Below are 15321 nucleotides of genomic sequence, written 5' to 3'. Positions count from 1 at the left end.
AGTTTTGACAAACAAGAAGTTGTGGGCTCATTGCCCATTTGCGTATACCAGTTAAAGGGCAAATGGTGCAGCATACAAAAATTGGTAAGATGCTATGTCTTAGATCCTTGTGAAGCCTTGCTGAGGATTGTCCAATATTCTTCAATAAACCCAATAATTTCTTCCCTGTTTGTTCATTGCCAGCTCAATGTTTAATTGGAAGCACGTCAACATGGTGTTAACAGAGGCAGAATTTAACTTGTGCTGTTGGACATGGAACTGCTCTTATCCAAAAAATGTGTGGCCTCAATTAGCCCAGTTCTGAGGCTAAGCTTAACATTCCACTTCTCAGTTGTGCTTATCCTCTCAGATTCATCACTGCACCCATGTGATGGGATGTTTTTTGTTCAGTTTGGTATGCTTGCAGACAAAGTTGCTGCTCAGAGTTGGATAATATGTAGTCATGACTCAGAGATGTTTTGTTTTTAGCATTCTGTAATAAAATCTGGCAACATCCAGGTGGTCTTGTAAAAACAGTAGTCCAAAATAATGCTTTGCCTTAACTTCTAGTGCCTATTTCTTTTCTGCATGGATAACAGTCCAGTTGTTTTCTTAGCTGATCCCACTATATGCCATTGATGTGTATCTGATTACAGTGTCAGTAGAAGCTGAAGAACAACCTTGTTTGCCAGAAAGATAGTTTTACCTTGGCAATGAAAGTAATTACAGATGACGTCAAGACAAAAAGACAAATACAGATGCTCCTTTTGAGAAAAGGTCTTTCAGGGACAGTGTATCAGTAGAACTAACTGTGAATCCTTAACAATTCTAAGTGTTCATATTAAGCATATTAATTCTTATAATTCCTCTAGTTCTTGGTAAATAACCTCACAATTTTATTCAATTTCCAAGTGTATTCTGTTGGCCTATTATTTTTGATTTCCACCCATTTCTAATAACATGCTTTTTAACATTAACAACATACTTGACCTTGATGTATTTAAGACTTTTTTTTTTTTTTTTTTGTGGGTCAGGAACCATTATATTATCCCTGTGCTTTCTCTTACTGTAAAGGTTTCTGTTTCCTTACATATGGTAAGATAAATACAGGAGTGATATTTAAACATGGCTTAAAATGAAATAAAATAGAATGGGGAAAGCCTTCTGAGGTTCCAGTTCTCGCCAGCATCAAGGATATGTAAAATGCAAAGTGATTATCTCCTTTGTGTACGAAAATAGCTCTGTGAAAAGCTAAAGCATACTCAGTTGTTTCCATTTGTGAAGTTTTCCCCAGATGACTTCTGTATCTGAAAGTCTTTGTAAGAAATTATGGTAATGTGTTGGAAGGCTGAGGAGTTCATGATAGAGCTCTGAAACTTATCTGTTTCTATCCAAATTTCTCAGGCTGCGTAGATCCACAGCACTTTGGTTGTGGCTGTCCACCTCTCAAAGACCTTATCTTTATGGAGGTGACTGAGATCATCTTTGTCCGGTTTTTCACTAGAGGCCATGAGAAATCATTTGGGACTCTTAAAGCCCAGCACATTTGTAGGATCTTCCTTCCACAAATTGAGTGGGGTAAGCTGATGGACAAAAGAAAAGCTGATAGTGGATTACTTACATGTAAAGGGGTAAGCAGCTTCCTGTCAGTATTGCAGGATGGCTACAGATATAACCATATGTTCGTGGTGCTCCTGGTTGAGACAAAGAGCATTACCACTTTACAAGGCACCGAATAAACCCTCATAGAAACTGTCTTCAGAACTGCACAATGGCTTTGGCCACCCCATTAGAGGAATGGAGTGGAATGGAATGGAATAGGACAGGACAGGACAGGACAGGACAGGACAGGACAGAATAGAATAGAATAGAACAGAATAGAATAGAATAGAATAGAATAGAATAGAATGGAATAGAATAGAATAGAATAGAATAGAATAGAATAGAATAGAATAGAATAGTTCAGCTGGAAGGGACATTCTAAGATCATTAAGTCCAACTGCCTGGCCTCAGGAAATACGTGTTAAAATAGAAATAAATGGTGAGGAGGATGATGGTAAGAAGGAATGGCTATTTTATTAGAGGAGAATAAAATAGTTTGGCTCTTACGGCCTTGCAAAACAAAATCTGAGAAAAGATGTTTTACTGGCTGTGGATAAATGGGAAGTAAATTCCAGGGTGGAAAGCATCTATTTAAGTGAAAGGGTAATAAACACAATCAGAAGTCAATACAAACTAACCATTATTATGTTTGCCTTCAAAAATAAAAGTTTTGTTGTTGTCAGAGAACAGGGCTTCTGGAGAAGCTTTGGCATTGGAGCAGTACACACAAAAGCCTGTCTTATTTTAAAATGTTTTTGAAAGGTATTAGGTGATGTGGCACCTGTAGTTACCAGGGGACTAGGCCCAGTGATCTGAGAGATCCCTTCTAATTCCATGTAGAATACAATGAATTTGTGCAGAGTATCCCCTCTTGGCAGGAAATAATAATAATAATAATAATAATAATAATAATAATAATAATAATAATAACAACAACAATAACAACAACAACAACAACAACAACTTGACTAGGTTTGTCATCTTTATTAGCCTTTTGGCTACTATTTGAGCATTGGTTCTTGCAGACCATACTGCATTAAGACAACCCACTGACTGTATTGTAAGACAACATACAGCCTCTTGCTTGTTTTTAATGGTGATCAAACAACATAAGTTGCTTGAATAGAGGGAAACTTCAGAATATGGTCATGTTCCTTTTTCTCTGCCCTCTCCAACAATTTGGGTTTAGATAGTAGTGTAGGTAGTAGCTTTTCTGCTGAGGATATCTTAAAAGGGGGAAATTTTTTTCACTTTACATTCACTGACATTAGTGTAGGCATTTTGAATCATAGAATCATAGAATATCCCGAGTTGGAAGGGACCCATAAGGATCACCAAGTCCTACTCCTGGCACCGCACAGGTCTGCCCAAAAGTTTAGACCATGTGACTAAGTGCACAGTTCAATCTCTTAAACTCAGACAGGCTTGGTGGAGTGACTACGTCCCTGGGGAGCCTGTTCCAGTGTGCAACCACCCTCTCAGTGAAGAACCTCTTCCTGATGTCCAGCCTAAACTTCCCCTGCCTCAGCTTAACACCGTTCCTGCAAGTCCTATCACTGGTGTTTATGGAGAATAGGTCCCCTGCCCCTCCACTCCCCCTCGCGAGGAAGTTGTAGACTGCGATGAGGTCCCCCCTCAGCCTCCTCTTCTCCAGGCTGAACAGGCCAAGTGACCTCAACCGCTCCTCATATGTCTTCCCCTCTAGGCCCTTCACCATCTTCGTCACCCTCCTCTGGACACTCTCCAACAGTTTAATGTCCTTTTTGTACTGTGGTGCCCAGAACTGCGCACAGTACTCGAGGTGAGGCCGCACCAGCGCAGCGTAGAGTGGGACAATCACTTCCCTCGACCGACTAGCAATGCCGTGCTTGATGCATCCCAGGACACGGTTGGCCCTCCTGGCTGCCAGGGCACACTGCTGGCTCATATTCAACTTGCTGTCAACCACAACCCCCAGATCCCTCTCTGCGGGGCTGCTCTCCAGCGTCTCATTGCCCAGTCTGTACGTATAGCCAGGGTTGCCCCGTCCCAGGTGCAGGACCTGGCACTTGCTCTTGTTAAACTCCATGTGGTTGGTGATTGCCCAGCTCTCCAATCTGTCCAGATCTCTCTGCAAGGCCTTTCCACCCTCATCCAAGTCCACAACTCCTCCAAGTTTGGTGTCGTCGGCAAATTTGCTCAGAACACCTTCTAGTCCTACATCCAAATCATTTATAAAAACATTGAAGAGGACTGGTCCTAAAATGGAGCCTTGAGGGACCCCACTAGTGACCATCTGCAAGCCAGATGTGGCCCCATTTACCACAAGCCTTTGAGCCCTGCCCGTCAGCCAATTGCTCACCCATCGCATGATGTTTTTGTTTAGCTGTATGCTGGACATTTTGTCCAGTAGGATCCTATGGGAAACCCTGTCAAAAGCCTTGCTGAAGTCCAAAAAGATCACATCAGCTGGTTTCCCTTGATTGACTAGATGGTTGATCTTATCATAAAAAGAAATCAAATTTGTTAGGCAGGACCTACCCCTCATGAACCCATGTTGGCTGGGACCAATGACTGCATTGTCCCCCAGGTGCGCTTCAATAACTTCAAGGATCATCCTCTCCATAATTTTACCAGGCACTGACGTGAGACTGACAGGCCTGTAATTGCTAGGGTCTTCTTTCTTACCCTTCTTGAAAACTGGCACAACATTTGCCAGCTTCCAGTCTACAGGGACCTCTCAGATTCTCAAGATCGTTGAAAAATAATAGAGAGAGGTCCCGCAATGACGTCAGCCAGCTCTTTAAGCACCCTGGGATGAATCCCATCCAGACCCATGGACTTGTACGGATCCAGGTGGAGCAGCAATTCCCGCACACGTTCAGGGTCGGTTGGGAGTTTGTCATTCCCACCGTCATGGTCCTCCAGCTCAGGGTACCCTGGGTCCCGAAGCCCATCATCAGTGTTGAACACAGAGGCGAAGAAGGTGTTAAACGTCTCTGCTTTGCCTATGTCATTGTCTGTGAGGAGACCCTCCCCATCTAGTAGTGGACCTATGTTTTCTTTGGTTCTCCTTTTTCTGTTCACATATCTAAAAAAACCTTTTTTATTGTCTCCCACAGACATGGCCAGCTTCAACTCTAGTTGGGCTTTGGCCACACGAATTTTCTCCCTACAAACACGAACATCATCCCTGTATTCCTTCCTCATCGCCTGACCCTCCTTCCAGCAGCTGTACACTTTCTTTTTTCGCCTAAGCTCCAGTAGAAGATCCCTGGTCAGCCAGGTCGGCCTTCTGCCCCGCCTGCCTGACTTCTGATACTTTGGAATCGCCTGATCTTGTGCTTTTAGGAAGCAGTGCTTAAAGACCGACCAGTACTGATGGACGCCAATGCCTTCAAAAGCAGTTTCCCAGGGGACCTTGCTGACTAGTTCCCTGAGCAGCCTGAAGTCTGCTTTCCCCATATCCAGGGCTGAAGTTTTGGTGACAGTTTTCCTTCTGTCACCATAAATTCTAAACTCAACCACTTCATGGTCACTATGACCGAGATGGCCGCCAGTTGCCATGTCTCCCACAAGACCCGATCTGTTCTCCAGCAACAGATCTAGGAGGGCACCTTTCCTAGCTGGCTCTATGATCATGAATGAATGTTGAGTATCTGTTGTCAACATGGCCCCAAATTATGATCAAAATATATTTTAAGGCATTTTCAGGCATATTACTACTCCTTACAGAATGAACCTATGAACCAGGTACAACAGAGCTGGCAGGCAGACTGTGAAACCAAATTTGCCTCAAACTCTTTCCTGGGTTGATAAAACATTCAGGGAAGAATTTTCACAATACTGCTTTTGCTTCAGTGCCTGGAGGAATAAGAGAAAATGGAAAGTAGGTCTAATGTTTGTTTCTTTCCCTCAGCAATTTCATTTCATGAAAATATCGCCTGTGCCCCAAAATCCTGGTCTTCCTCTGTTGGTCTCACTTTCTTCTCTACAGTCTTTAAATAACACAATGTGATATTACAATTGACTTAGATTGAGAAGTTGCTGTGCTAGCTAAAAAGTTGGCACCACACCTTCTATTCAGAGTCCTGCACGTTGGTGGTGTCTGTTCAGATAACCTCTGGCTACAGTTGAGTAATACCACAAATGGGGAAAACCCTAGAGAAATAGGAAAATCCCTAACTGTTTGTACATTGTGTAAGTATATTTTGCTTAGGCTCATTGCCAAAGCAGATATGAATCAAAGATGCTCTCTGTATTGGACTAAAATGTACTATCATGTTCAAGATCTCATTTTTGCATAAAAAACCACCCACAGCATTTGTGAAAGGGGAAGAAAATTTCCATTCTGGTTTTAGTGTGTTACGTTTTTCTATTGCATTCATCACTGAAAATTCCTGAAAACAAAAGATATAGAAAGTGGGAGAGGAACTTGGTTAATTTATTTGAGTTCTTCTTTGAGACAAATGGTCTCTTTTGACTATTTTGCAAAATTATTATAGAAGAGAAAAAACCAAAACACTATGGTATTGTACAATAAAAAGAAATCACTTATAAAAAAAGGAATTGTGCTGTGACCAAATGTTTGCTGTAACTGGCAAGTGTTTGTGCAAATGCTTGATTATTTATGTAAACCTTCCCAACAACTCTACACCCCGAAAAAACTTGCGCACCCAAGATCCATTAAATGTTTCCCTACCAGAACCAAAATCAGTGCTGGATATGTTTCTTTCTTTCTTTCTTTCTTTTTTCTCTTCTTTCTTTTTTTTTTCTTTTTTCTTTTTCTCTGGTGGAGATGTGAAAATAAACACAGGATGTTACTCTGTGATCAGAGACCAAGACTGATATGAGCAGTAGTGAAAAACAAGAATTAATCTGGACAGACTAGAAGATATAGGAGGTTTTCTAGAACATCCTACAGCCTCATAGAAACTGGTGGTTTGTTTTCTTGCCTGTAACTTAATTGATTTACATATGATTTGCATTTTTAAGGTGTCATAACAGGGGATCTGAAACATTGGTCTTCTTTAAGTGAAGGTTGGATCTTCTGAGTTTTTTGAGATTTATGTTGTTTACTGCAATGGAATCTTGATTTTTATCTAATACATTTTTGTACTACGATGGTAACCAGAAAGAAGGGTTAAAGAGAAAGTAATAGCCAACTATTTCGAAGACAATCTAAGAAATTTTTACTGGCAATTGGGAACTCTCTCAAACCACCTGACTAGAATATTTTCAATAGTCTGGCTGTAAAATGGCAAATTAAAAATACGGAAGTAATTTGCTAAATTATCAACCTCATGAGAGATTAATTCCTTCCAGTGAGCAGTGGCTCAGCAATTAGCTGATCCATTAGTTTGGTTTTCTTACCAAGAAAGCTAACTCCCTAACTCACTCACTCACTGAATTTTTTTGCATTGTTTGTGTATTTGTCTATCCCATTCCCTAAGGCCATTGAGGACCTCAAGTAAAAGGCACTGAATTCAGATTGTCCTTCTGCATACTTGTGCAGGGTCTGGTTAGAAATAACTCACAATTAGATCTTTGAAACTGCAGTTAAAATTCCAGTGGAGTTTTATATGAGTTGGCATGTTCCACTTTTATTGGATTAGTGTTGAACTGAGTTAGTCAGAAAGCTATAGTCTTCCTTCTACTGGTGAATCTGCATCAGAAAAATTAGCAAACTACAAATGAAGCTTTTCTTCAGAAATAATATATAAATGACAAATATTTCTATGAGCTCATTGCAGCAGAAATGAGGTCACATCAGTTAAATTTTTCAGCCCTTCAGGGAGAAATGAGGATTCTATGAAACCACTGAATCAGAAATACTGTTTTAGAACAGTTATGTAAAGAAGTTTGATTTTCTTTAGATTTCCTTCTTTGAGTGTAGATGTAATGTTGTATAGAAGCAGCCAAAGTAATATTTTTAAGAATATCACAAATAGTTTTTGTAATTTGCAGTCTATAAAAATATGTTCCACCTCTGTCTTATTGTAAAAAGTGACTTAAGGTACCATATTTTATGCCTCTACAACTTTTATGGGTCATAGTGACAAACTACCAATTATAAAAGATGATAACCTACTCCCAGAAGAGATTATTAAATATAAAATTTCCAAATGAACAAATGAATAGAAGAGAATAATAACTAATACAGGTTAGATACTGGTCAAAGCTGTTCTAAGGGCCTTCTTTGAAAACAAACTTATTTAGCTAAAAACTCAAACGCAACCATGAAGGATAGAAGTGTACATGAAGTGTACACTTATCAGCTAACCCAGGGTAAGATCATACGCATGTGCAGCTGTCACAGGGCTGTAATTTCACACCTTCAGAAATAATATGATTTTGCTCTAGAGCTGTGTTTATGGGGAGGACAAAACTACCTGTGGATGAAGGCCACGTGGAAGACAAAGCAACAGTTATTTTTATGTCACGCTAGTACCTATCCAGGCTGCCAACTCTGTATTTTTCTACAATTTGAGAACTTCCAAATGTCCACTGAGAGACTTTTTCTGGCTTTAAAACTCGCAGATTGTTGGCTTACTGATAAGGTTGTGAAATGCTCTAAGAGGACTAAGAGCTTCCTGTCCATTTGAGACCAGAGGAGTCCAGGCGGTACCTGCTCCTTTTGAGGGTGTGACAAATGCATCTCTGTGAACGAGACACTGATTTTAAAGGAAAGTAATGGGGAATATACTTTATGCCATATAGTAAGAAACACTGGTATAAGTGTTATGTCAGAAGCTTGAATGTCAGAACAGGAGAAAAATATATTTGTTTGTTTAGTTATAGACTGTATTTAGCACTTAATGCATAGTATTCAGAATAAGATTTGCTATTTTTATATTCTATAAAATTTTAGTTTGTGGTTGAGTTTTTATTTTACTGGGAAAATGGACATAGTTTGTCTGAAAGATAGCTGGAAACCTGTTCAGATCTCAGTGTCAGCTCACTTTGCCTGTTACAAAAACACTTGCCCACTTGAACATGGTAAGCACTGTGCCTGAGTAATTTCATTTTCAGGATCCTGAGTCAGATAGTTCTCAGAAATAAAATGACAATTCTTATTCCTTAAATTCATTTGCAGTTGCTGTAATAATTCCTTCTATTGGCCTAGTGTGATCTTCTAAGACTCATCTAACATTCGGAAGAGCTATAGATATCTTCCATTAAAAAATCACTTAGCTTCTTTGCCTGATTGTGAAACAATAAAAAAAAACTATTGGTCAATGTAAATGGCAGTGCATGATAAAATTATGTCTTTATTTGATAGAACCTGAGACTTGTTATAACAGTTACACCTCAGTTGAAAATTCATGAAAATAAGATTAATACTGATCTTGTGTCCCTATACTTATCAGGCCATCATATGAAGTAATAGTGTGCATTTTCACTGTATTTGAAAATCTTTTTTCATTTTGAAAGTGATTTCTGTTATGGTCTGTGAATATGCTTACTTGTTTAAGGTATGTTTATATTTCTGTATAATTATTAAGTAATATTTATTTTTATCATTTCCTCAGAAAAGTTTTTATAATATTTTTGTTTCTGTTTGCAGGGGATTCATTGTAAAAGCAAACCTTCCAGTGAGTATACATCATTCACTTTCTACTACATTTTTTTTGGGAAAATAAAGATAATTTATTGCTGATAATAAATCCGTTTTCCTGGTCATGTCACATCACCATGCCATTTGACAGGGTATTTTCTACAAGTTTCCTTGTACAAAACACTGGAAATTGGTAGGCCTTTCCTGGATCCATGTAGCAGTGTCTACAGACAGGGAGAAGCTCAGGCACTGAATTGCAAGTGAGTGAGATTCTGGTGCTGTGGGGTGGGACAGTGGGATACCAGCTGTCCTGAGTCTTATTCTGAAAGCATGATGTTTGTGGGGCACGTACTATTGAGGTGGAGAGAAAGAACGTGGCTTTGAAAGGGATGCAGTCAAAAGTCCCCCATGGAAAAGTCATTAGCTTTCTACTGGTAAGCAGAGTGAACCGTCAGTGGCTGGTTCCAGGACTGTGAATGAGTCTTATTTGTATTAGACAGCTGAGCTCATCATAGTTACACACACTGCATGGAAGAGAAGAAGAGAGAAACATGGGTGTTGATAGAATAAGAGAGAAACAGGGGTATTGATCTTTACTCTGCCAAGCTGAAGCATGCCTTCATACCTTTGGGCAGCACAGGCTGAGGAAACCAAACCCTTCAACCATGGTCTGAAAGGGAAGGACACTTGCAATACTGTTGGTTATGAGTTAAAATCATTGCAAGGTATTACACAAATGCAGATCTAGATAGTGGGGACTCACTACTGGTACCACAAGGTGGTGATTCATTCCACCTATCCTAGGACAAGGTGAATTACGTGCTGGGATGGAAGTGAGAGGGGTTCTCCCTCTTTCTGACTGCCAAAGGTTCTTAGGTGATGCACATAAACTTAAACTAGATATTTAACTCCTAGCTGGATATAAACTTTAGGCACTTAAGAATTTGTAAACTGAAGATCCTTATCTTGCAATATGATGTACATGAAGCAGAGCTGGTTGTGGGTTTTCAGTGCTGCCTGAAAATGACTTATCAGCTATCCTTAATACAAGTAACATGTAGGATGGCTCAGCCTTACAAGAGTGATGAAAAAAACATATTTTTAGTTTTTATCCTACTTCACTTGTGCAACAATGGGTGTGTACTAATTTCCATACTTCCTTTTCTACAGTCATGCATTTTGTTGTTTATTTTTTGAGGTAAAATTACCTCAAAAGACCTTAACTATGTAATAAAGCATCTTTGCAGTAGTCAATGCTTTTAGCTGCACCAAAAAGATGACTTTATTCTGCAGAATGTACAGCTATCAGCTCTGTAGCGTTTGGCAATGGAGCTTTGACTGCCTTCTCCCTCCCATTCTCCCAAACTATTAGTAGTATGTAATGGTTACTGTAGTATTTGAAATTAACTGTACTTTATCAAGACCCCCTGATTTAAGAATCACTCAGAAAATATATTTGGCACAGTATAACACCATGTACATAACACTATCCTTGCAAGTTTGAAATGCTTTCTGGATGCACAACTTTGAAACTCTTTGAATTTACTGTGCATTGAAATCTATTGTAAAAGAGAGGCTGCATTTTAATCTGTTTCGTAACTGGTGCAAGTGCTTTTAAGTTGCAAATGTTGGTATTTGTTAACTGAAGTGCACAGTGTGGTTATCTTAGGAGAGTGTATCTAGTTTGTTTATGAAGATGGTTAAATCATCCTAATGCACAGATGCAGCAGATACTGTGGTAAATCATATGCAAATAGGTTTAAAATGCTACTGCAATTTATACTCATGGAATGATGCCCCAGTGAAGCAATTTTAGTGCACAGTAGAGATTCTAAGAGATTTAGCACTGTCACTATCCTAAGTAGTTCAGATTCTTACAATTCTTGTAGGGTACAAATACCAGAAAAAAAGAAAACAGTTAGGAGTTTCTACTGGGAGTTGCCCTGGGCCTGTTATTAATGGGGTTTCTCTGCATTTTTTTTCCTGTTCTCCAATTTCATCTTCTTTCCTGAGGCTTCAAATTATCCATCTAATCATTTCTATTGCGTATTCATTGCTCAGCTCTGGCTTCTATTATACAAGGATACACAAGGTGTGTTTTGCTGTCGTGACAGTTCTGGGTTGATTGCTGCATCATCAGATAAAAAAATAATCTGCTGTGGTTAAGCTGATGGCAAAAGTACAAGGAAAGTGTCTACATGCTGAATAATAATACTTGGCTTCTTTATGCCTGGGTTTATATGTGTCCATAATTAAGGATTCTTTTATTACAGCAACAATCCCTCTCTCATGTAGGGCTAATTACAGTTACAATTCACAAACATAAAATTTAGGCAAGATTTACTCAGCAGATGGTTTGTGTAGCAAGATATACATTTATGTCTTCTGAGGTGTAGACCAAACTACTTGTGAGAAAAAGAAGGAGGTGTGTGCTCCAGAGGAAACTATTTAAAGGGGGTGGGGGAGCGAAGGGGTATTAAAAGATACTAAGGGAAGTTTACTGAAGAAATAGTCAGAAATGAGTCTTCTTTTGTGATTACAGAAGTGTCTGTGATGATTTATAGAAGGGAAATTCTTTTCTGTAAACTCTTCCTTGTATTATGTATTAATTGAGATCCAAACTAATATGTCCATGCATGATCTGATCCATTTAAATTATTATTAATGAATTTTGGAGCATCTTTTGCAATTCTCAAGATGTATCCTAAAATTAATGGAAAGAAAATCCAAAGTGAAAGAGTCTTTTCATTTTATCCAGTGTATTACTTATTTGTTCTTGGTTTGAAGGTAAAAATCATGACCAAGAAAAAATGTCCCTGCTTACAGTCAGGCAGCAGTCCCTAAAAGTTTGTGCTCCTGTACAGGTTAATATACTTTCAATCTTTACATTTACAGCACTTTCCTTCATGCTTGAAGGGATAAGTAAGGATGTGCTTTGTCCCTCCATCCTACTGTCCATGCATCCTTTCCTTTGGGAGAATTGTGGATGCATATTTTATGTGAGTCAACGGACATCCGTGTTTGACAATAATTCTTGGCTAGATGTTGAGGGATGCACCCTTTCCTCATGATTTGAGGTAGGAGTGTTCGGATGCAAGGAAGCAGTCTCAAGTTGCATGACAGGAGGTTTAGATTGGATACAAGAGTATCTTCATGGAGATGGTTGTCAAACATTGAAATGGGCTGCCAAAAGTAGTGCTAGAATCCTGATCTCTGGAGGTATTTAAGAGACAGGTGGACATGACGCTAAGGGACATGGTTTAGTGATTGGACTTGGTAGGTGTGGTGGTTTTACTCAGGTGGGCAGCCGAGCTTCACCACAACCACTCTCCCACTCCTCCTCCTCAAAGGGAAAGGGAGAGAAAAGACATGAAAAGGGCTCAAGGGTTGAGATAAGGGCAGGGAGATCACTCAACGATTATCGTGATGGGCAAAACAGAGTAGGGAGATTAGTAAAATTTATTGCCTATTACTAGGAAGCTAGAGAAGTGAGAAACAAAGAAAACAAACTAAAACACCTTCCCCTCATCCACCTTCTTCCATGTCCTCCCCCGAGTGGTGCAGAGGAATTGGGAATAGGGGCTGCGGTCAGTCCCTGATGCTTTTCCTCTGCTGCTCCTTCACAGTCACTCTCTGCTCCTGCTCCATGTGGGGTCCCTCCCACGGGATGCCGTCCTTCCGAAACGGATCCTGTGTGGGCTTCCCACAGACAGCAGCTCCCCCCAGACCCCCTGCTCCTGCGTGGGCTCCTCTCCACGGGCTGCAGCTCCGGCCCGGGGCCTGCTCCTGCGGGGGCTCTCCATGGGCCGCAGCCTCCTCCAGGCCACATCCACCTGCTCCACCGGGGGCTCCTCCACAGGCTGCAGCGTGGAGATCTGCTCCGTGTGGGACCCATGGGCTGCAGGGGGACAGCCTGCTCCACCAGGGGCCTCTCCACGGGCCGCAGGGGAACTTGTGCTGCCTGCCTGGAGCCCCTCCTGCCCTCCTTCTGCACTGACCTTGGGGTCTGCAGGGCTGGTTCTCACTCCTTGCTGCCCCAGCTGCTGATGCCCAGCAGTTCTTTCCCCTTTCTTAAATCTGTTCTCACAGAGGCTCAACCAACATCTTTTATTGGCTCAGCTCTGGCCAGCAGTGTGTCCCTTTGGAGCCGGCTGGAACTGGTTGTTTTCTGACATGGGGCAGCTTCTGGATTCTTCTCACAGAAGCCACCTCTGTAGCCCCCCCACTACCAAACCCTTGCCATGTAAACCCACTACAAGTAGGTCAGGTTGGTGGTTGGGCTTCATGATCTCGAAGGTCATTTCCAATCTAGACGATTCTATGATTCTATTATCCTGTATTTTATGGCAAACACAGTGTCATGACATTGCTGTTTCATACTATGCTCTTCGTAATAGTTGAGCACTTTCTAGGAGTATGTTAAACAGTATGACTAATAAGGTCTAATGCTTTTTTTTTTTTTTTTTTTTCTTTTTGTTCTTCCAGCCTCTCCCCAGGGGGAGGAGAATGGGCAGTGAAATACTTGGTTTTACTTAGGTATCTTTTAACTTTCATGCTATATACTGAAGTTAGTAGGGTAGGAAGTATTTCAGAGAAACTGCTGTTGTGTAGTTGCAGCTAAAGTGAGGTGTGCTGCATTGTAAACCACACAGCCAAGGGACAAAAACCAATTCCCTGGCTATTCATTAAGACAGTTTCTTCAACTCTGATTTTTGGGACTACAAACAATGTGTATGAGATCGATAAGCCTAAGGAATGCATTGGGGATTAAATCCACCGTATTAACATACATTCATAAATGACTGAAATAAATTCATAAATGACTGAAATAAATTCATAAATGGTTTCTTTTCAGAGCAGTCTGAGAAGTAGAAAGAGTTGAAATATGGCTAACTGATGAGATCTGGAGCCTTAAGACTGTTTTTTTTTTGCATTAGTCTACAGAAATCAGCTGTATGAACCCATGTCCCAAGCTTTTGAGCATGAACAAATTGGCATAGGAAAATTAGATGATAATTAGTAGTTCTGTTCAGAGGTTCTGTTTATGCCTTAAAGAAGGCCTGGATATTATATATATATATATGCACATATATATGTGCATATATATATATGTATATATATATAAAAATCTTTTGCTGTGCTTATCTAAAGGGGAAAACAATTCCATAGGTGTGAGGGATTTTTCCATGACTAGGAATGCAATGGTGCCCTCTTGTGTGAAAATTATATTTTAACAGCATCTGAGACCATCAGGCAATCCCTCCTAAAATTGAAAATTACGTATGAGAGTGCTCACAATATGCAGGTAATGATTTTTTTGGGGGGGGGCGGGGGGGGGGAAAAGAGCTTAAATTATTAGTCTAGTCATGATCTAACCGATCTAGTTACTTAGAAACAGTATTAATCTAGCTGCACTCTAGACTTAAAGTATGATTCCTTCCTGTTTTGGGTTAACACTTCCCTAAACTACGACATTTATTATGAAACCCCATCTGTAACATAGTTCTTTCCCACTTCATTGCTAGAGAAGTCAAGCAGCTATGTACTTTCTCTGATCCCATGATATCTTTGGTAAAGTACTGGCTTTGCTGAAGTCAATGGTGACTTTCTTACTGATTTCAGTAGAGTTGGAGCTTAACTTTGGTGTTTTCTCCCCCTGAAATATCCTGTATACAATATTTCTCTGTCTTCGTGTTTTACATTTGCAGGTGGCATTTTTAACAGCTTCTGCCATGATGCTCCTACATCTTTATCTTCTACGATACTGAAAAGCATGAAGATCTCAACAGTGATTAAATGTGTCCAAGGAAGCCCATGCTCTCTTCATTTAAACATTAAAGGATCTCTGAGTCTGGATGGTAGGAAGCAGATTTGCTACTGAATCATTCTTGTTTACTTTTTGCTTATAGCTGTTCAGCCAAATTTTGTTCCACAGTGTAATACTTGTGTCCAAGGTGTTTTCATGTAGTTGTGTCAGAAAGATTTTTTGTGGAACCGTTTAACTATAAACCAGGGTAAAGCCCCTGAATTTCTCAAGGGAATGAGAACTGAGATGAATTCAATGCAACTAATTTTTTACTTCTAACGTACTATACTTGTCCTCTACCAGTGCCCCAAGAATACTGCTGTTATTTCTTGCTCTCTCACATGCAAACATCTACACACATATACAAACACAAGTTCCATCTGCCGCAACAGAAGAA

At 40.1% G+C, this 15321-nt stretch overlaps 1 protein-coding gene across 6 annotated transcripts in view; it reads left to right on the top strand.

The window, feature by feature from the left end:
• The window catches only part of IL17REL (interleukin 17 receptor E like), a 63875-nt gene that overhangs the window by 24742 nt on the left and 23812 nt on the right, over positions 1-15321 (top strand). For 5 of the 6 annotated variants that reach the window (XM_083809315.1, XM_083809313.1, XM_083809314.1 and 2 more), the window contains 2 exons: positions 9128-9155; positions 14827-14976. In XM_083809315.1, coding sequence (XP_083665441.1) covers positions 9128-9155; positions 14827-14976 — 178 coding nt within the window. The remainder of the gene's footprint in view (positions 1-9127; positions 9156-14826; positions 14977-15321) is intronic. The other variant, XM_083809318.1, reaches the window with a different exon arrangement.

Source organism: Anser anser, assembly GCF_964211835.1.
Source record: "Anser anser genome assembly, chromosome: 1".
In the NCBI taxonomy this organism is placed as follows: domain Eukaryota; kingdom Metazoa; phylum Chordata; class Aves; order Anseriformes; family Anatidae; genus Anser; species Anser anser.
Note: the sequence above shows the minus strand (reverse complement) of the source record. Positions and strands in the feature narration are given on the sequence as shown.